The sequence below is a fragment of the Saimiri boliviensis genome, chromosome 4 (assembly GCF_048565385.1).
Source record: "Saimiri boliviensis isolate mSaiBol1 chromosome 4, mSaiBol1.pri, whole genome shotgun sequence".
Lineage (NCBI taxonomy): Eukaryota > Metazoa > Chordata > Mammalia > Primates > Cebidae > Saimiri > Saimiri boliviensis.
In genome coordinates, this window is record NC_133452.1 from 118032526 (window position 1) to 118055293 (window position 22768).

General features: G+C 34.2%; 1 protein-coding gene across 3 annotated transcripts in view; it reads right to left on the bottom strand.

The window, feature by feature from the left end:
* The window catches only part of ADGRB3 (adhesion G protein-coupled receptor B3), a 740902-nt gene that overhangs the window by 350672 nt on the left and 367462 nt on the right, over positions 1-22768 (bottom strand). For all 3 annotated transcript variants that reach the window (XM_074398120.1, XM_074398119.1, XM_074398121.1), the window contains one exon: positions 19081-19189. In XM_074398120.1, the coding sequence (XP_074254221.1) occupies positions 19081-19189 (109 nt within the window). The remainder of the gene's footprint in view (positions 1-19080; positions 19190-22768) is intronic.

Sequence of the window (22768 nt, forward strand, 5' to 3'; positions counted from 1 at the left end):
CCTTTTCTTACTTAGAATAATTCAATGGCTGGCCAGTGCTCCTGGAATAAAACCCAAATCTTATGCCTTGACCTACAAAGCTCTGCACGGCTTGGCTCTGTACGTCTCTGCAATCACATTATGCATGACTCTCTTGTTTGATGACCATGCCTAAGATGCACAGATGTTTTCTACCACTGAGCTTTCTCTTTCTAACTAGAACATTCTTTCCTTGTTCTTACCCTTGAGTCTCTGCTAAATTATTTTTTCCTTAGCTTGGTCTGTCCTAACTACCCCATATAAAGATATCCAAGCCCCCATTTCTCACTGTTATGTAATTCTGTTTTTCACAGACTTACTCATTTTCCGCCTCCCACACTAAATTTTAATCTCCAGAACGATATGCATTTTTCTGTGTATTGTTTTGTGGTAAGATCTTAACATATAGTGAGTTTGGTGCAATAACGGTCCACACTTTTTAATAGATGAGGTTTACCAAGGCTTGATTAGGGGCAGGGAATTTACTCTCATTAACTTGTGCCCTGGAGTCAACCAGGCATAGTTTTCTATTTACTTTGTGAACTTTGGCAAGTCACATAATTGCTGTTCACTTAGACCATCTATAAAAATCAATACCCTTTCATTAGGATTAAGTTGGAGGCCATTAACTCACTCCTTATATACAGTAAGATTCAGTTCATGCCAACTCTTTTTTATTCTTCACCTTAACCATTCTCTGCCTTGTATAAAATACTATGGAAGATTCAAAATTTAGAAAGAAAGAGTCCTTGCATTTAAAAGATTACAATCTAGTGAAAGACATGCTTCACACAAGTATCTTAAGTATGGGCAGAATAGGTATAAGAAATTTTCTTCTTAACTGCAGTTCTAATACTCAACTGTCTACTTGGACTTTTTCATTGAATTTCTTCAGGCATCTCAAATGTGACATATTCAAAGCTTAGCTCTGGATTTCCACCCACTCTTCATAAAAATATGAATTCTCTATTCAATCTTACCAATTTCTGTAAACAGAACCTCCATTGACCCTTTACTCAAGCCAGAAATCAGTAAGTTACCCTTGACACATCTATATCCTCACTCCTTGAATCCAGTTCATCATTGTACTTAGCGTTTTACTTCTAAAACATAGCTTAATTTTGTCTTCTCATGCCCAACTTGACTGTCACACATTAGTCTATCAGACCCTATCTAAATTAAAACAATTCACTATGTTCCCTGCTTCCATTCTTGTGCCTTTCCTATTCATTCTCCACATTGCAGGCAGCATAGGTTTTAAACATAAATTGAATCATGTCACCCCAAAGTTTCCTGTTATATAAAATATGAAATCCTTTTCAGGGTCTCCTTAAACAGATCTCCAACTTCTATGTTAGCTCATAACCTTTTCCATTAACAATTACTTTCCAGTCACACTTTCCATCTTTCGTTTCAACGAACTCCTCCCTTGGCTAGTTATTACATTGGGTCCTGACTTGTTTGTGGATCTGTAGATACTTACTTCATTTTACTAAACAAACAAACAAACAACAACAACAAAAAACCCCATAGGTCTATACTTTTTTCAAAATAAGGAGAACTGAAGTATGTATGCCTAACTAAATACAGTTTTTTGAAGAGAGAAAAGGGATAATAGTAGCAATAGAAGACACCATTTTCTAAGCATTTAAGTGCTTGTACCAGCACATTACCTCATTTGATCCCACAATACACTCTGAACCAAGCACAATTAATTCTATTTTATAGACACGATGATGATTAATAAAATTAATACATCAAGTCTATATTTGAAAACATGTCTTTTCCATTTGAAGCAATGGCTATTAAGAACACTGAAGTTCAAAAAATAATTTTGGTCTTTGTGTTATTAAAAAAACAAATCCTCAAACAAACAATAGCTTACTCTCCAGCCCTGCAAACACATACTCTATGATCAAACTGAGTTTTCTATTTCACTTTATATAGCTATGCTCTTTTTAGCTATATAAAATTTACCAATGATCACGGAGTTCAACTAATACTAACTGAGTGTTCATTAATAAATTATATGAAGCTAAAAAGAGCATATCAACCAATAATTTTGTTTCACCTATGTAGTCTAAATTATGTTACAAAATAATATATTTTTTCTCTGTTAAGACATTATTTAAATATAAATATTCCATTATATCTAAAATTCTGTGACCTTAAAGATATTTTAGATTTTCAGAATACATTTTAAATATAACAGATGTTATCCTCATTAGTAAGAATATCATCTATTTTAGGGGCAATAAGTTATTTGCAGTTAGAGAAAATTAAAAGACAATCAGGCAATTAGTTTGGGAAAAGCAGAAAGTGACTATGTAAAATGTAGAGAAGGACAAGCTCTGTAATAAAAAGTATAGAGTCTTCAAAAGGGGGAAGTCTCATATTTCAAAGAGGAAAACTATAATTCAGATAGATATTGAAGATGATTACGAACATTTTATAGTAATATAGACAATGCTTTAATATCTTAGTATCAACTATGTATTTGTACTTCATTTTAGAACCCTATTAATAAATTCAGTAAGGTTTTGTCTGAATTCAGAATACACATTTGGTAATATCACCTATTATCCAATATAAATCATTCCCTTATGAACTGTTCAGTTCTAGTTTGTAGTCATCAGCTATGCCTTCAATGCAATACTGTCCAGTACAGACAATTATGTACTCTTTAAATCTTGTTATTGTAGGATTCTCAATTCAGTTTAACTTTTGCTAAAAGGTATCCTCCTTCATTCTTTAATGTGACTTTGAAAAAATATACTAATTTTTCCTTAAGCCTATAGTATAAATTTCATTCTTTAATGTGACTTTGAAAAAAATACTAATTTTTCCTTAAGCCTATATTATAAATTTTAATGATATCTAAAACAACTGTACTTCTGGTTCAAACACTGACATTTTAGAAGATATGTACACAAGTACACACTCATACCTGCTCTCTCATGTACATGTGCCACAGATCAAAAGACCAAATTTAAAAAAAAAAATGCTAAACTACCCATATAAGAAATTATTTACATTTCTAAAATTTAAGATGTACATATAGAAAATTTAATTGCCTTGCAAAAGCATGAAAATATTTTTGCCTATTCAAAAGATTTCAGTTAAGGATAAACATGAATTAATACATTTATAAATTTCAGAGAATGTAGCAATGCTACAGAATTATCTGATGCATTTATAGAGATAATTGGTGAAATTCTACAGACCACAGTTGATGGATTACATGTTAAGAAAAAATATATAAAATTAAAGAAGAAGAGCCGCAGTGGCTCAGGCTGGTAGTCCTGATACTTGAGGAGTTGAGCCTCCATGTTCGAGCCCAACCTGGGCAACATATAAAACCTCCCATTCATTAAAAAAAAAAAAAAAAAAAAAAAAAAAAGAAGAAGAAATTTTATTTGTGTGAATCATTCAAGAGAGCTAGGATCTGACTAATAACAAATAACTACATAGAAGATTAGCTTTTTAAGATAGCAAAATGCCAAATGCCATTAAAATCTTCATGGGCCCTAACTGCCATTGCACTACAGAAGGCAATCATGCAATACAATCTTTTAAAAATAGCTAGATACCACATATGTTTTTTTACATTGGTCATAGTATCTGCCTAGAAGTCTGGGATCTGGGTCTGCTTTGTAAAGTACATAATAAGTGAAATATTTAGATTATTTTTAAAATGTAGGATGCTAAATTTAAGTAGGAACTTTAGAAGTTCCCTGGAGGAGTGAACTGTGGCTGCAAGGGACTGAGTGGCCTAACCAAAGTCTCATATCAAATCAGTAGCAGAGCCCACATTTGGTACTGTGTTTGTAAGTGCTAAATACGTGTTACCTTTAATCTTGACAACTATACAGGGGAGATAACTTCCATAAGTCTAGTTAGTTATGGTACAGTCAAGGTTTGCAGTCAGATGTCTAACTCCTAAGCTAGCATGATTTACAAGATACAAAATGGCACCGCTACTTGCACTGACATAAAAGCACCAGTCTTCAATCAGAGCCAGAATTTTTAGTTTTCAAATTCAGATGATAATTTATTTATTTGGAATTCAGTGAAGAAAGCAAAAGAGGAAAGGAATAATTTAGGAAAGGAATAATATAGCCCAGATTTCTTGGTATAAGGAAACAAAATAAGACTTTTGAAAAGGTGAAATGAAATAGAAAAAAATAAAAAAATTGTTAAAAGGGAGTCAATACTTCTTTTCTCTTTACTGGTTATTGTTAAATAGGAAGATGACTATTTCCATAGAGATGAGCAAATATTGCCATAGAAACTGTTAAACTGGGATTGTTTTTTATATTCACACAAACTCACAGTAACATCCTGTAGTTCCGTTGAAGAGCAAAATTGAAAAGAAGGCATGCAGTGTAACTGTACTAATTTCAAATCATTGCACTAAAAGAAAACAATAAAAATCAGAAGTAATATTTTATAAAATTCAAAATTTGCTTTCAACTGACTTTAGATTTCATCTTTCTATTTATGTTTATTGCTGTGAATCTATCAGATTTTGAAGGAGTTTATCTCAAAAATAACCCTGAAGTCAGCTGGGGAAGACCTATAATTTCAAGACCTTTCAAATACCAGGTCTCCAGGTAAATAGAAAGCTACTTGCTGGTTTCCCAAATGGTCTTTGTGCTCTATCCTATTTTAAAAAAACATTTTCCAGTTAAAGTCCTCTGAAGATCTCTTAAACTGAGATAAAGCACCAACCCCTTTATGCAACACTTCTCTTTATGCAACATTTTCCTCCCAAGGGCACACAGGTCATTAAGAACTTTTTTGTAGAAAATCAAGTGCTTCACAGGAGAAAAAAAGAAAAAAAAAAAAAAAAAAAAGACTCTCTAGCACAGTGGCTCACATCTGTAATCCTAACAGGCAGGAGGAACTCCAACTCAGTCCAGGAGTTCAAGAACAAACTGGGCAACATGGTGAAACCCAGTCTCTACCAAAAATACAAAAATTAGCCTGGCACGGTGGTGGTGCATGCCTGTAGTCCCAGCTACCCAAACAGCTTGGGCAGGAGGATCACTTGAGTCCCAGAGGTGGGGTTGTAGTGAGCTGAAATCACACCATTGCACTCCAGCCTAAATGACAGATTAAAAACCTGTCTCAACAAAAGGAAGGGGAAAGGGAAAGGGAAAGAGAAGGAAAGGGAGAGGAGATAAAAGAAAACTCAAAAACTGAAATCCAAAATATTTGTGGCTAGGTCTATGTCTTAACATGTAAAAAACTCTAGAATTCTTGAGAGAAAGAGAAAGAGAGAGAGGGGAGGGGAGGGGAGGGGAGGGGAGGGGAGGGGAGGGGAGGAGAGGGGAGGAGAGGGGAGGAGAGGAGAGGAGAGGACCCAAACCCAAATGTTTGTGGCTATGTCTATGGATTAACATGTAAGAAACTCTCTTTGTAGCAATAATATCTAGAAATACAACTAACAAAGAATGTAAAGGAGCTCCTCAAGGAGAACTACAAACCACTGCTCAAGGAAGTGAGAGGATACAAACAGATGGAGAAACATGCCATGCTCATTGTTAGGAAGAATCAATATTGTGAAAATGGCCATACTGCCCAAAGTAATTTATAGATTCAATGCTATCCCCATCAAGCTACCAATGACCTTCTTCACAGAACTGGAAAAAAAACACTTTAAACTTCATATGAAACCAAAAGAGAGCATTCATAGCCAGGTCAATTCTAAGCAAAAAGAACAAAGCTGGAGGCATCACATTACCTGACTTCAAACTATACTACAAGGCTACAGTAATCAAAACAGCAAGGTACTGGTACCAAAACAGAGGTATACACCAATGGAACAGAACAGAAGCCTCATAGGCAATGTCACACATCTACAACCATCAGATCTTTGACAAACCTCACAAAAACAAGCAATGGGGAAAGGATTCCTTGTTTAATAAATGGCATTGGGAAAACTGGCTGGCCATGTGCAGAAAGTAGAAACTGGACCCCTTCCTGACACCTGACACTAAAATTAACTCCAGATGGATTAAAGACTTAAACATAAGACCTAACACCATAAAAACCCTAGAAGAAAATCTAGGCAAAACCATTCAGGACATAGGCATAGGCAAGGACTTCATGACTAAAACACCAAAAGCATTGGAAACAAAAGCCAAAATAGACAAATGGGACCTAATGAAACTCTAGAGCTTCTACACAGCAAAAGAAACAATCATTAGAGTGAATCAGCAACCAGCAGAATGGGAAAAAATTTTTGCAATCTACCCATCTGACAAAGGGCTAATATCCAGAATCTACAAAAAACTAAAACAGATTTACAAGAAATAAACAAGCCCATTCAGAAGTGGGCAAAGAATATGAACAGACACTTTACAAAAGAAGACATACATGAGGCCAAAAAACATATGAACAAATGCCCATCATCACTGGTTATTAGAGAAATGCAAATCAAAACTACATTGAGATACCATCTCATGCCAGTTAGAATGGCAATCATTAAAAAATCTGGAGACAACAGATGCTGGAGAGGATGTGGAGAAACAGGAAGACTTTTACACTGTTGGTGGGAGTATAAATTAGTTGGACCATTGTGGGAGACAGTGTGGCATCCTCAAGGACCTAGAAAGAGAAATTCCATTTGACCCAGCAATCCCATTACTGGATATATATCCAAAGAATTATAAATTGTTGTTTTACAAGGACACATGCAGAGGAATGTTCATTGCAGCACTGTTTACAATAGCAAAGACTTGGAACCAACCCAAATGCCCATCAATGACAGACTGGACAGGAAAAATGTGGCACATATACACCATGGAATACTATGCAATCATAAAAAATGATGAGTTCGTGTGCTTTGTAGGGACATGGATGAACCTGGAAACCATCATTCTCAGCAGACTGACACAAGAACAGAAAATCAAACACTGCATGGTCTAACTCATAGGCGGGTGTTGAACAATGAGAACACATGGACACAGGGAGGGGAGCATCACACACTGGGGTCTGTTGGGAGGGAACTAGGGGAGGGACACTGGGGGGTGGGGTGTTGGGAAGGGATAACGTGGGGAGAAATGCCAGATACAGGTGGTGGGGAGGAAGGCAGCAAACCACATTGCCAAGTATGTACCTACTCAACAATTTTGTGTGTTCTTCACATGTACCCCAAACCTAAAATGCAATAAAATATATATTTTAAAAAAACATGTAAGAAGCTCTAGAATTCTTGGCCTGTCTTCTCATCAGAAATCTTAGTTTTTGAAGTCATAGTTTTCTATTTGAGGACATCTTTCACAATTCATGTCCAGTATACCAAGACATACCACTCAAGCATATATCTTTATCATCACTGTCTCTGTTACATTCATGTCATTCTTTAGTCCTTAAGCTCTTTTCTCATACATTGCAGAGCTACAGCAGCAGGCAGCTTTTCCTCTGCTTTTCTTATTCATGTTTCCAATGCTGCTGCACATTAATGTACATTCTATATGTCATACATTTCCAACTTAATTCTGTGTGACTTCCTTAGGGTTCTTTAGACCATGAACATATTCTTAGTAGGTAAAAAATCCAAAAGAAATTATGGGCCTTAGAATGAAAGGTTTGGCACTCTATTTATGCTCTCTGTGATGGAGAGGGAAGGAGTAACAAATAAGTTCACATTTCATTATCTAAGATATGGTCTAAAAGATTTATTGAAAGGTTAACTTGTGTAATTAGCCAGAAAAACAATTTTAAATTTTTTAACAAAGTAGATACATATGAAGCATATGCGTATAAAAGAAAAAAATGGTCAGGAGTTATTTTACCTTGATGTAGAAATATAGAACATGTGAATACGGTTTCCCTAGAGTCACATAATAAAAAAATTACACTGAAGTTCATTACATAACAGAAGTAGGTTAGAGAGTATGGTTGGCTGAGCAAGATACTGAAACAAATCTTTAACTTTCAATTACCAAGATGCAAAGGGAAAAAAAAAAAAAAAAACGCACCCACTCTGAATGGGATGCACTGATGTAGGACAAATTATGTGGGTACCCTTCTACCCTAGGCAGAAAGGTTGTGAAGAGTAAATAGTATCATGAATATTTGTGAAAACTTTAACTTGGGGAATGCTACAAAATATAAAGGATGCTACAGCAAAACTTTTCTTAGAAATCTTAATAAAAGGGGTAAAACAAATACAAAGACTTTCTTTACATTGTACTCAAAAAGTACTTGTGAAGGAAGTTCAGAAGTTTAGGACTAGAAATTGGCATAATATGTGATAATCCAGAATGTTTAGGGCATTTGTGTTACTCAAAACAAGAAAGAGTATTAACACTGTTTTCAGGTTTTTCCAGGACAAGAAGCATTATTTAATACTGATACCATGAATAAAATTGTGTGTTTGAGAATAACTGTATAAAACAGCTAAGTTTAAAAATATTATATTACTATTTTTTTCACACCAGTTAACTTCTAAAAGACTGCAGGCCTATTGATAAATTGAAACATCGTAACATGCTCAGTGTTTTCTACGTTAAGATCCAGGGTTACAACCTTCAGAGTAGTTCTATTACAAATAACATTTGTAAAACTGTAGAGATAAAGATGTTTTGCAAATGTATTTCCAACTTAGATAATAAACTTCTATATATTCTTATTTTTAAGTTTTTGTAAAATCAACAGAAAACAGTTTCCAAAATAATGGAGCTGATTAATTTCCTGCTGGACTTGGTTGAGCCTTAAGAATTCTATTCTTGGCTGGGTATGGTGGCTCATGCCTGTAATGCCAGCACTATGGGAGGCCGAGGTGGACAGATCACCTGAGGTCAGGAGTTCAAGACCCGCCTGACCAACAAGGAGAACCCCTCTGTATTAAAAATACAATAAATTAACCAGACGTGGTGACATATGCCTGTAATCCCAGCTACTCAGGAGGCTGAGGCAGGAGAATCATTTGAATCTGGGAGGCAGAGGTTGTGGTGAGCTGAGATTGCACCATTGCACTCCAGCCTGGGCAACAAGAGTGAAACTCCATCTCAAAAAAAAAAAAAAAAAAAAAAAAAAAAGAGGTCTATTTTCAAGGTTCCATGACCTTACAAATAGAAGAAGAAACACAAAATTGGTAGGGCAAGTAGAATTTATTTCATTTGTTAGCTGGCAACTCAATATGAGGTGTAGTTTTACAAAGTCATTTTAATGAACAATCTCATTCTGGCTTTTGCCCAAGGATTTGTATGGGATGACAGAATGCTGATGGCTTCTGAGGATAAAATTACTCAATCTCTTTGAGAACAGTAAAAATGAAATGGGCTTAAACCACAGGAGCAAGGATTTGGGTTCAACTTAGGAAAGATAACATATTTTTAAGAAGCCAAAATAAAACTGCTTTGAATTCTAAACTTTGCAGGCATTCAAATAGCTGCCAAAGTACATTTTTGACATAAATCTGTCTTGCTTCTGTAGTTGGGGTGGAGATGCAGTGGAGACATTTCCTTGGGTGCTCTCTTTCTTCCATACTCCATTTCTAACTATTAGTAAGCTCTGTCAGATCAACTACTAAAATATCTTCAGCATCTGACTCCCTTTCACTATTTCCACTGCCACTTCACCCAAACCTCTGTTGTCCCATCTGGTCTACTGCAGTAAACACAGCACTGCTCTTCCTATTTTCACTCAAGCCCCCAGTAGTCTATTATAATAGCCCCATTTCACAGTCAGAACGATCCTTTTAGTAGCACCACATGTTTTGGTCCCCTATGGACCCTATATGTGATGGTAGTCACATAAAATTATAATGCAGCTGAAAATTTTATATTGCTTAATATTTGCTATACTGTATATTTTGCCATTATTTTAGAGTATACTCCTATTTATGAAAAAAAAAAAAGTTAACTGTAAAAAAGCCTCAGACAAATCGCTGAGGAGGCATTCTGGAAGAAAGTCCTGTTATTATAGGAGATGCCAGCTCCATGTGTGTTATTTCCCCTGAAGACCTTTCAGCTGGACATGATCTGAAGGGGAAGACAGTGACACTGATGATCCTGATCCTGGGTAGAGCCTACACCAATGTGTGAATTTGTGTCTTGGGTTTAACAAAAAATAAAAATAAAAATCTAAAATTAAAAAAATTAAAAATAGAAAAAAGTTTTATAAAGACAAAAAGAAAGAAAATATTTTTACAGATGTACAATATGTTTGTGCTTTAAGCAATGTATTATTGCAAGAGTTCAAAAGTTAAAAAAAGTTTATAAAGTTAAAGAGTTGTAGTTAGCTAAGGTTAATTTATTATTGGAAATTTTTTTTAAATAAATTTAGTGTAACTTATGAGTACAGTGTTTATAAAGTCTACAGTAGTGAACAGTAATTTCCTAGGCCCTCACACTACTCACTACTCACTCACTGACTCTTGTAGAGCAACTTTAAGTCCTCTAAGCTCCATTCACGGTAAGTGCCCTGTGCAGGTGTACGGTTTTTAATCTTTTATATCAAATTTTTACTATAGCTTACCTCTGTTTAGATACACAAATATTTACCCTTGTGTTATAGTTGCCTACAGTATTCAATTCAGTAGCATGTTTTGGAGGTTTGTAGCCTATGAGCAACAGGCTATTCCATGTAGCCTAGATGTGTAGTAGGCTACACCACCTAGGTTTGCAGAAGTACAGTCTATGATGTTCACACAAGAAAGTAGTCTAATGATGCACTTCTCAGGATGTATCCCTTTAGTTAAGTGACAAATACTTGTTAAGCATCTTGCATTTCTTTCAGACCTCAGAAAAACTCCTTTTACAGTTTCACTTCACACTCTCTTTCTGACTTCATTTTCTCCCAAAACTCCTCCCTCAGCTATCTCAGCATTAGTGGTTTTCCCCAGTTCCTCCAATACACGAAGCACATGAGTGCATCATGGCCTTTGTACTTACTGTTTCTTCTGTCTGAAGTGTTCTGCCCCTACATATCACTGCATCTCGTGCTGTAAAGGTTCATGTCTACACTCAAATATCACTTTGCATATGAAAGGCCCTCCTCCCTGGTCCCCTCCCTGAAATGACACTGCTCTCTTGACTTGTTAACCGCTCACCCTGTCCACTACTTTACTCCTCTTCCTAACAATTGTAACCACTGGACATGTTCAATGTCATTGATTTGACATCCATATGTCTACTACAAAACATAAATTCCATGAGAGCAAGAAGTTTGTCTAATTTATTTACTGAGCAATCTTCTAGGACAAAGCATGGCACATATTTACTGAATCAATGTCTGAGACCTCTTAAAGCTGGTTAAATCCATGAATCATTAGCAATCTATTATACTGGCACTAGGGAGGATCTCAGCCTGTGGTTCAGTTGTGTGCAAGAAAGCCCATCACACCCCTGGGCAGCTTGTCTTGTTTGCTCCTAAGAGGGTCTGATATTTTCACAATGTCACCTTCTCCTGTGCTTCCACCCCAACCATGTGAAATTAGAGGATCCTAGTAAATACCATCAGATAATTCCTATTAAATCAGAAACAATTAAAAAAAAAACACTCTATGGCTGCATATCAAAGTTAAAAACTGTGTTTGAACTATTTGTTTTCTTAGGAAACCAGTAAGTTAGCACAATAAAGAAACAGATATTTTTAGTTATATTTTTTTCCCCTGACCTACAGAGAAACACCCACTAGCTTCAGGTGTTGAGCAAGGGTGGTAAAGAGCCAGAAGGCAGAGATAGAACTTAACACATTCAGACTCAAATCTGGCTGACTGAACCTACGTCAGGTGCTACAAATAAACATACCAAAATAAATAAATAAATAAATAAAGTTAAATTGTGTTTTTTTTCAGCGTGGTGTCAACAGACTACAAATGTCTCATTTTTAAAGAAAGGAAGTTAAACAAGAGATGGGGATGTGTGAATCACAAAACTAAGCCGTAACAGAAAGGAAAATAAGCCTAGAAAGAGAAGCCATCTATTTTATAATTATATTGTCAGACTGAAAGTTAGTTTCTCTATTAGAGAACAAGATATTCTACCATATGATTAAGTTTGCCAGTGGATATAAGAAAGAACATAGATTTGATGTTGATGTAAAGGCACTGCACAGAGAACGGAGATGCCAACATTGTATCACACCATTATTCAGGTTGAATTTGGATTCATTTCAGAAAACATCAACTGTAAATGTTCATTCTGAAAAACCTAATATTTAATATTTTCTAAACCAAGAAGAGACATTGATATTCAGCCTTTTGAAGAAATATATCTTACTTTAATGTTTTCAAGGCACTAGCCTTATTGGATTACCAGATAACTAAGTTGATACATTTTAGATTATATCTGTTAGGGTTTGTACATCAGAATAACTTTTGAAATCCATTACAACTAATAATTATAGCATTCTGTATTTGAAGATCTTACTTAGCCTAAGAGTCATTCCCTTCTTATTTGATATTGTCAGCATCAAATAATTCCTAAGGAACAGTTGTGAAATAGATGTAAGTGGGTGTAGCCACATTAATCTACATAAAGTAAATTCATAAAGATTACTGTATCAAAATATTGAGTATAATCCATTGAAACCACATAAAGAGCTTGAAAATTTAGATCCTGTTCACTGTGTCTGCACTTTTCCTTGAGAATTTTTATGTTATAGAATTGATAATCCCGTAAGATTTTTCTTAACTCTTACTTTACTAGCAATTAATGAGTCATCAATTTGCAAATCTCCATTTTATTATTTATATGACACTGATTTAATATCATCTCGTCCTGGAACTCCTTAAACCTACTACCTCTAACCATCATTCCTCTGACACCAACTCTGATTTTTTGTTTTTATTGTAGACATCACATTATATCTCTTCTATCTTATTATTATATTGATAATTGAAAAAATTTTATGGCTTCAACTGTCAGTTTTATGCAGTTGATCACCAAATGTGTATTTATAGATGTGAATTTTCCAAGAAAACTCAAGATTTCATTTTCTTTCTTTTTTTTTTTTTTTTTTTTTTTTTTTTCCTGAGACAGAGTCTCACTCTGTCGCCCAGGTTACAGTGCAGTGGTGTGATCTCTACTCACTGCAACCTCTGCCGTCCAGGTTCAAGCGTTTCTCCTGCCTCAGCCTCCTGAGTTGCTGAGATTACAGGCACCTGCCACTGCGCCCAGCTAAATTTTTTTGTAGTTTTATTAGAGATGAGGTTTCACCATCTTGGCTAGGCTGGTCTTGAATTCCTGACCTCGTGAAAACACCTGTCTCAGCCTCCCAAAGTGCTAGGATTACAGGCATGAGCCACCACACCCGGCTTTTCATTTTTTCACTTGGAGGCTATACTTGTCTAAATATTAATATGTTAAACATACTCACAAATGTGTGTTGAATAAATATAATCTCAATCCCTCCTTTCTTTCTCACACCCCAGTCAGTTATGGAATCCTATCAATTCTAGTCTCAGACAGTATCTCAAATTCATACCCACATGTCAGTTCCTATTCTTACCACCAGCCATCCCTGTCTTCATTGTTTCCTGCATGAATTACTATTAAAAGCCTTCCATCTACATTTAGACTAAGTATGTTTATAGTGTTTCCCAATTTGAATCAATTATATTTTCTGATCTTACGTATGTTCTACTGAAGCACAACTCTTATCAGGTCAAGCTTCAGTGATTCTCTATTATCTTTATAATTCAGAACCATGTTTCAACATGCCTTTCCAATTTTATTTCACTTCCTTCACGTCTATACATATGTGTTTTTATTAAAAGAGACCACTTTTGCCGGGCGCAGTGGCTCATGCCTGTAATCCCAGCACTTTGGGAGGCCAAGGCGGGTGGATCACGAGGTCAAGAGATTGAGATCATCCTGGTCAACATGGTGAAACCCTGTCTCTACTAAAAATACAAAAAATTAGCTGGGCATGGTGGCACATGCCTGTAATCTCAGGTACTCAAGAGGCTGAGGCAGGAGAATTGCCTGAACCCAGGAGGCGGAGGTTGCGGTGAGCCGAGATCGTGCCATTGCATTCCAGCCTGGGTAACAAGAGTGAAACTCCGTCTCAAAAAAAATAAAAAATAAAAAATAATAAAAAAAGGCCACTTTTTCCCCCAAGGACAGTTTCAACTTTGACATCTCTATATTGTCTTTGCTAACAGAATGTTCTGTAGTGTAACCATCTATTTGCTACTCACTCTTCTTTATGTTGACATCAATATTCCAGTCATTCTTCAAAGTCTCCATTAAATGCTTCCTTCTCTAAGAAGCTTTTCTTGATCCTTACACAGAAAAACATCTTTGGGAATAAAGCACTAACATTTGGCTTACGTGACACATATCGAGGTGTATTTGATGTTTATTTATTTATGTAATTCTTTTATGTTTACAACTAGACTGCCATTTTCTTGCAGGCTAGAAGATTAGTCCTTTATTTTAATGACCCGAATAGCTTAGCAAAGGCTTTTCTTACAGTAAAAGAGAAATTCTTTTTGTCTTTACTTGAACAGTCAGTGGGCTAGTAACATATGATTCATCACTGATCTTCCTCAAATTCAGGTCAATGAATGCAATTCTAGTTGTAGGTTCAAAACTAATACAATTAATTTCTATATAATAGACTATTCTTATCAATAAAAGTAAATACAATATGGTACATGAGGTTATTGTGAAAAAATATATAAGTGGAAATATAATGAAAACTCTAAATACACCACTGTGACTTTAGACAAATCGTTAGAACAATATAGTCCCATTCACTTGCCTTTTCATTGTAATTATGTCAGATGTTATATATTCTATTTTGTATTTGAAACTGCAAACAGCTGGACCTCAAAACAATATACTTCTATCCTTGTCAGGGCTTCATGTTATTTGTTTTATGCTATTACCTCAAAAGAAATCCAAATGTTTGTAAGCCATGAGTTTAGATTTATCCTTTGATTATATTTTAAACTGTAGTTAATGTAAAAATATTAAAGGAATGAACAGACTCAAAAAGAGAGCAGTTAGCAAAGCACAGAGAATGTGAAGAATAAAAAAATGGGAGCAGATTTACTTGGGAATTAAAGTTTCCAGAAGGCTTTTCCAACAGGAGTTTCAGAAAAATAAAAAGGGAAATAAGACTGCAAGGTACCAAAGGAAATATGTTTAGACGGAAAGTATAAAAAGTAAGTTGAAATAAATCTTCAAATAATATTTTCTTTGAAGAAAATAACTTTCTCTCTTGCTGAAAAAATAACATTTTAAAAATACCTCATATTAAATAATATAAAGATATGGCCCTCCAGACCTAATTGATACCAATACATTTTTTTAAATTATTGATATATTGAAAAAGTCACATGCTTTTTCTAAAAGAAAAAACACTTACCTATGCAGATATTTAAAACATTTTAAATATATATTTTTAAAAAGAGATATATTGAAAATTGAAATCTTTCATGCACATTCATTCATATATTCATTTATGCAGTAATTATATAAACTAGCATTTAGTCTTAAGTAAATGTTCATTAACTCATGTATTACAACTTTCATGTCAATATACATATTCAAAAATGAAAATTAAACATTCTATTGAAGCTTATTTTATAGGCTCATTGGTTTAAAATCTTTGTAGACTATTTTCTTCCAAACCTCTGTTAAACGTTTTGAGATTATAAATCTTTTAAGAAACAGATAAAAGCTATGAACATACTCCCTACAAAAATGTACATGCATGCATGTACACCAAAATGTTCATAGACTTTTTTTATTATATAAGAGCATTTCATTTATCAAAAGCTTATATAAGTGGGGACATTTTTCAGAAAAAAAAAAAAGAAGCTTAAACTTTTTCATTTGAACTATTTTTGAAGAAAGTTTTTTCTAAAATTTGTCACTACTTTTTCTGAGATTTTAATCAGATTCTAGGAACTTTTATCTTGATGAATTAAGGCCATGCTTTTAAATATAAATTATTGTCCTAAGTCTTAGAACTAACACTCTCAAAGGTGAGATGTGAGGTGTAATTTCTTTGGGAAATGACAGTAAGAAAAAAATATTTTTTATTATTTTTCCAGCATTTGATCTATTCTATTTGCTACATATGTGCCTCTAATAGCACTACCTCTGCTTCCAATTCATTCTATCTAATCCAGTAAATGGAAAACAGAAATGCTGAAACAATACTTAAAGTTGAAACAAAATAATCTATTAGTTCTGAGAGTCTTTTATTAAATTGCATGGTCTTTTTGACATTTTTGACTGTTCAGCTCTCTTTCTTCAGGAGTTTACTATCTATAGTCTAGAAAAGTGAAGTAGCTATGCACATAGGCTTTATGAAAAAAATAGTTTATAATCTCTCTAAAATGCATTATGATTTTTGAAGTTCTTTAAGTAGTCTTAATCCAACACATTCTAAAGAAAATGGCCATAAGGAACAAACTTTCTTAGTTACCTAGTTTCTATTCATCTCTCACATGCTGTGTGCATGGCTGTGTTCCTGCATACATACCTGCTCAGTATAATGAGCAGACTGTTGGATAATTAATATTAGGATGTAAGGCAGAACGAGGGCCAAGTCACATGTTTCAAAACTTTCTACTGTAAAATAGTCTCTGTGCATGTCCATGCTCAAAAACATTGGATATATTGACGAAATATAATATTTTACATACATAGTATCAAACTGGATAACATAAAAAGTATTAATAGTAACTGATCATTATTCATATTACTTAATTTGATACTAGTGTATACAATTTGGAAAACTCCTGAATATTATGGAGCATAGCACTCAGTTCTAGTCACCAAATTACAGTGTCCATCCCTAGGCTAGTATTTGAGGAAATCAACAATAAATAAGATCTCTTTTGGATAGTCAGTATAAATAATGTTTAGAATTTTTACTCACAGAACACAACTTTTAATATGAAAAATTTATGCTATATAAATAATTAGAAGGCAGAACAAGGTAAGATGGATGACGATATAGGACGATATTGACTTTATTTACAGCATTTGATTGCTTGGAGTTATGCTTAACATACCTTTTAAAGTTTAATCACATTTAACGGAAGAAAGAAAACCTAGATAACATAATCTTATTGCAAAAATATGCACAGCATTTTCAAATATATAAACTTGGTTAGTCAAACTAAAGATGAATAAATGATTGCAACTTACGGACATTATGAAATTTTTATAGCAAATAATGCTAGTGCTATAGAAAATGTGATATGCTGTGATTCTGAAACATGAACCCAAATTAAGTTTAAATCCAAATTTAAGTTTTCTAGACTCTGAGATTGGCTTTGTTTTTTACAGTTTTTTTTTTTCCAAACACATTCTGCACAAATGCCATGTATTGTTCTGATCCACCTTTTAATTAGCAATGCCTTTTAGAATTAGATGTTAACATTTACAAAAAGAAGAAAATAATAATTCTCTATTTTTCTATCTCATTTTAACTCAAATTTCTTTACCAGTTGTCCAATCTGCCACAGAACTCTTCATAACTCATTTCCCTTCCCTTAGGAAAGTTGTTCCGGCTTGAGCAACTAGCATCTCTAGACTCTCTTTAGATTCCTTCCATATACCTTAAAACTCATAGCTGTGATTGCTAAACCTTTTCTACAGATATGCTCTACCTTTCCTGTAGACTTTCTTTCCTTTATCTTTCCAGCCACTTTTATAATGGACACTTAATTGAGAATTTCTCTGATTTCTGAATTTATCCTTCAACAAAGATACGATCTTTGGTCTCTTTTTACTCTAATTGTCCTTAAGAAGGAACAGCTTACTCCATTACTGAGCTGGCAACAAGCTGCTGGACACTCAGTCTTGAAAAAGTCTGGGCCCTCCAACTGGCTCAGAAGGTGCATTAAGATATTAAACTCACTGATAAGGCCTGTGCTGCGTGAAGAGAATATATGGGCTCCAAAATATCTCCTGACGTTTGAAGTCTCCATTACACAGTCTTTCCTCAAGTGAAGAATATTACGAGTAGTTAACTATAACCTATTGTAATCTTAGGTCACCCTGGTGGAAATATCCTAGGATAAAATGAGTCCCTGCAGGACTTAAGGACCTTCAGAAGAAATTAAGTATAAAATGAACCACGAAAAGCCTTAATAATAAAAAAAAAAATATGTTCTCTACCAGTTCAACTTCCCTAGTTAATTCTCTCACCAAAGTAGGTCTCTTCCTAATCCAGAAACTAAAGCTTAAATATTTGTGAATACTAATACAGGGCAAAATATGTTTATGTAAACACATTACTATGTATAGTTCAATGGTTTTTATGTGAAGCCTATTAAAGTATAACAAATGAAAGAAAATAATTCTGAATCACAGTAACATCATAAGAAGAAGCTTTAAAGAAATGAGAAAACTCTAAGCCTATACCAGTGTAATGTATATAATTAAGAAGACTATTTCTTTGCTCTTGTTAATTTTTAACCACAAAGAGAAATATGTCATTTGGTTAATATAATGAATGCTGCATTACAGAATCCATTACAGAGGGACTTGAAAGATCCACCGTGTACTGGAAGGTATTCAGAAAAAACTGCAGTGGGAGCAGTCGCACCATCATCTTAACCCTGGAAGGTATTCTTGAGTGTTCCACCACACACAGATTCAGCAGTGAGAAAGTAACTAGACACCTCAAGAACAATGTATGGAAGACCATGAAGACTAATACATCGTTTTCGAAATTACTAGTATGCATACACACACACACACACACACACACACACACACAAACACATGCACATACACACACACACACACACACACACAGACTTTCATAACTAGATTGGATAGTGATGAGCATTTGGCAGATGAAAAAATACATATTATCCTACATATACACATGAAGATACACACAAGCAGACATGCATGAAGATAAATACAACTATGTGTATGTACATATATATACAATGTAATGTGTTTAGACCCATCTAAAATTCAGACACCAAGTATTAGAAATATATTTGCTTATATATACTTAAATATATGAATAACAGATATTGCACTTGGAAATTTATGGCGCAGATACTTGCAATTTTTTTTTTATTATTTCAGAAAGATTTGGGGGGAAAATCCTATTTCTTACCTACATTTCCAGTCATTAAGTATGAATTCTGAAAGTCCATCATCCCCATTCCAACAATGTGTATAAAATCTTCAATCACCTGCATTAACTCTATTGAGCCTGGATAAATCTAGAAAAATAAGCAAAGGTTATATGGGATTAAAAAAATCTATACATACCATGTGATATATAACTGAATTTTTTAAAACCTATGTGAAAAAAACAAACAAGCTTCATTTTACTTGAAAAAAATCTACAGCTGGCAATAGCAGTATTTTTTAAATTAATAGTTGAGAATGACATCATATGTCACATCGGAGGAGCTTTGGAAGTAATATGATGTGCTGATCAATCCCTCATAAATCTAAGGAAACTCAAAATATCTAACAGAATGCCTCCTCAGAAAATACATGACTTTACTTTTGATGGGCTCTTTCTATCACTTAAATATAAGAAAAATGTAGGACAAACACTGAAATTGGGCCTTTTACATGTTTAGCTTGGTATCTATATGAGGAACACAGGAGGTAAAACAATTATTATTGCCACAATGAATATATTTACAAACTTTTAAATTATTGCGTAATAATAAACATTTTGAAACATTTATTAATAATTATAATGTCCACTGTAAGAATACTGTCAATAATTATAGGATTACAAAAATATTAATAGTTCTAGTGCATGTGCTTTACATGTACATATACAAAACACACCTATAGAATTATTATCCATATTTTAGGCAAGAGGAAGAACTCAAGAAGGTTAAACACCATACCTAATTCCATATTGTGTCTTTAATGGTGGCTGAGCAGTATCCACCTATCTTACTGTCTATCTATGCATGTATCCATCCATCCATCTACCTACCTATCTACCTAAAGGAACATCTGCCTCCATGGCCTAAGGGTTTTTTTTTCCCCCAACATCGTGGCACCTCACACAGTACAAATAGATGAGTGTGTTTTGTTTTTTTTGTTTGTTTGTTTTTAGGCAACCTGAGAGTGGCAATCGTTGATAATGTTTGGAACATAAAGGCTGTTGAAAAGGTCACATGAATTTTAGCATGTATAACACATAAAGCTTATAGAGTCAGCCTGAATTATATAACCATTTTAGAGCAGAAAATGTTTTGAAGTCAGGCTAATTTCTTGTGGCCATTCAGCAACACTGTATTTTCTAGCCATGAAAAATTAAGTGGATTACAGAGTTCTAGCTGCTTTGTAATTGCAAAGACCAGTGCAGAAGAGGAAAAGACATTCTGAATACTAGAAAAGCATACAGTAAGAGCTGGAAAGGACAGCAGGCACATGTGTATTTCAAAGTGGCTAAATATCAGATAGTATATTTACTCACATATACTTGAAGACATGAACAATCGATATTACACTTAGACATGTATTGCTGAGATGGTTCCCATTTTTAATTTTAGAAAGATTTGGGGGATAAAACCTGTTTCTTAGCTTCATTTTTAGTCATTAAACATGAATTATGAAAGTCCATTATCCCACTTCCAAGAATGCATAAGATTTTTGTTATCACCAAGGCTTCCTGCTACTACTGTATTTTCCCCCATCTTTGTGTAGGTGCATATATATATATATATATGTGTGTGTGTGTGTGTGTGTGTGTGTGTGTGTGTAGTGAAAGGATAAATACAAATGAAAATAAGAGGCTAAATTTTTGCTGTTGAAAATGAGGGAAGAGACTCTCCCTCCCTCAACCCCACTCTTTTCTCGCTTTTCTCGGAGAATTTACTTTTGGAAAACTAGTAATTGTTAGCACTCTTTCTCTTTGAAATGCATGCCAATGTATTTAAAAGCTAAATAGTCTCCTACAGCTTAAAGATCCAGGAATGTCTCTCTTTCAAAGGTAAATATACAAAAACATAGTGCCCCTCTTTCTCAGTTTTGTAAAGGGTAGAGAAGCCTAACTTAAGAGGCATCTTGAATTTTGCTTCAAGTGGCAAAATTACCTCCAGTCATAAAGATTTTTCTTTGAATAAGGTCAATTAAGTAACAAGATGGTCACCGTCAATTACCAAGTGAATTTAGGATGAACTATATGTGACAAAAGGTGCTCTTAGTCCTCTTCGGGACTAGCTACTTTTTATCTTGAGGACGCTGCTTGGCTATGTAATAGGGTAAGGTTTCTTTCTGTCTTTGTACAGTCTCAGCAGATTGCCTATGATACACATTACATTCTGATTTACTGCTTATTCAATAACGAACATGTTTTCTTTCTCTTCTACCTTTGTGGAGAGTATTTTTTAGGTTGGCTAAAGGTTTTGTTTTTAATTATATTTCTCCAACTGTAGTCAAATGTTATAAAGCAGGTTATAAAAAGTTGGCAAAGTTTTTCTGTTCTCAAATAGTAAATATTTCAGGCTTTGCAGGGCATGAGGTCTCTGCTGTCAACTCAACTCTTTCCTTGTTGCACCAAAACAGTCATATATAGATCATATGTAAATGAATGGGTGTGGCTACATTCCAAAATATGATTAACAAAATAAGCCTCAAGCTTGATTTGGCTCATTGGCTACAGTTTGCATTTGATCTAGAGACATTTGAATTTTAAAAATAATAAAGAAATGTTGAACATAATACATGACTATAATACATGACTCAAATGGCTTGTCTTGACTAAACTGGATTCGTCAACTCCGGTCATATGGGTCGAGTGTAAAGTAGTGCTATATAAAAATGAAGTTTTCTTTTTCACTTTAGTATACTATGTTTTTAGTAGGATGCTTTAAACATAGTTTTAAAACTAAACATAGTTTTATCCTTCATAACTGTAGCTGATGGGTAACAAATCATGAAATGACTGTCCAAAAGAATAAATTTTGTTTGCAAAAACCTTCCAAAGTCAATAGCCGCCATTTTACTCAGCTTGTTTTCCAAATGCACACAGAGCTCTGTTTTATATTTACTTTTGTTGAGTCTATTACTCAAAAATAAGGAGACCCACAAGGATTATCTTTGGCAGATTTTAAACAGCACCTATTTCTGTGATGTTCTCCCTTTGTGCCACAATCTCAGAGACCCATTCACCACATGGTTGCATTTATGACACCACCTTGAGTAAAAACTACATAACAGGGTTGTTTTTGTTTATTTTCAGTTTCAAATAGTTATTTTTAAAATAGCATTAAGGATTATTATTACTGGAAAAAATATTTTATACATAGGCATATAGCTAAAAATCTCAAGGAAATAGATGGATTATGAATTTGGGATTTTTCATCAACAGGAAGTTCTGCCACCATTCATTATTTGTTAAAGTTGGGCCCTCACAGTAAATAACAGCATCTGATGAATTGCAGTCTTGTTTTAAATAGGATATTATATATTTCTTCTAAATATATCCATAATTAATAGTCTCTAGTATTCCAGAAAGATGTACTTAGCCTCTACAGCTGTATTCTAAGGAAAGACACCATCTTCTTAGAATGAGTGAATGAGGTTGTCCTCTAGAAGAAAGCCAAGGACAAATGTGTAACTCAAATTAGTAGAAAAAAATAGATTTAAAATCTTAAACTAATGGGTTATTTTTTCTGGCTATGTCCAGATGCATGAAATTTGTACCTGATAATGAGGCAGACCCACACTGGACTATTTTTAGAACTCCTGTCATAGTAGGATAAAGGGCATGCTTTACTTCTGAAGACCCAGAATATGATTATAAAGGGAAAACCTGAATGAACGTC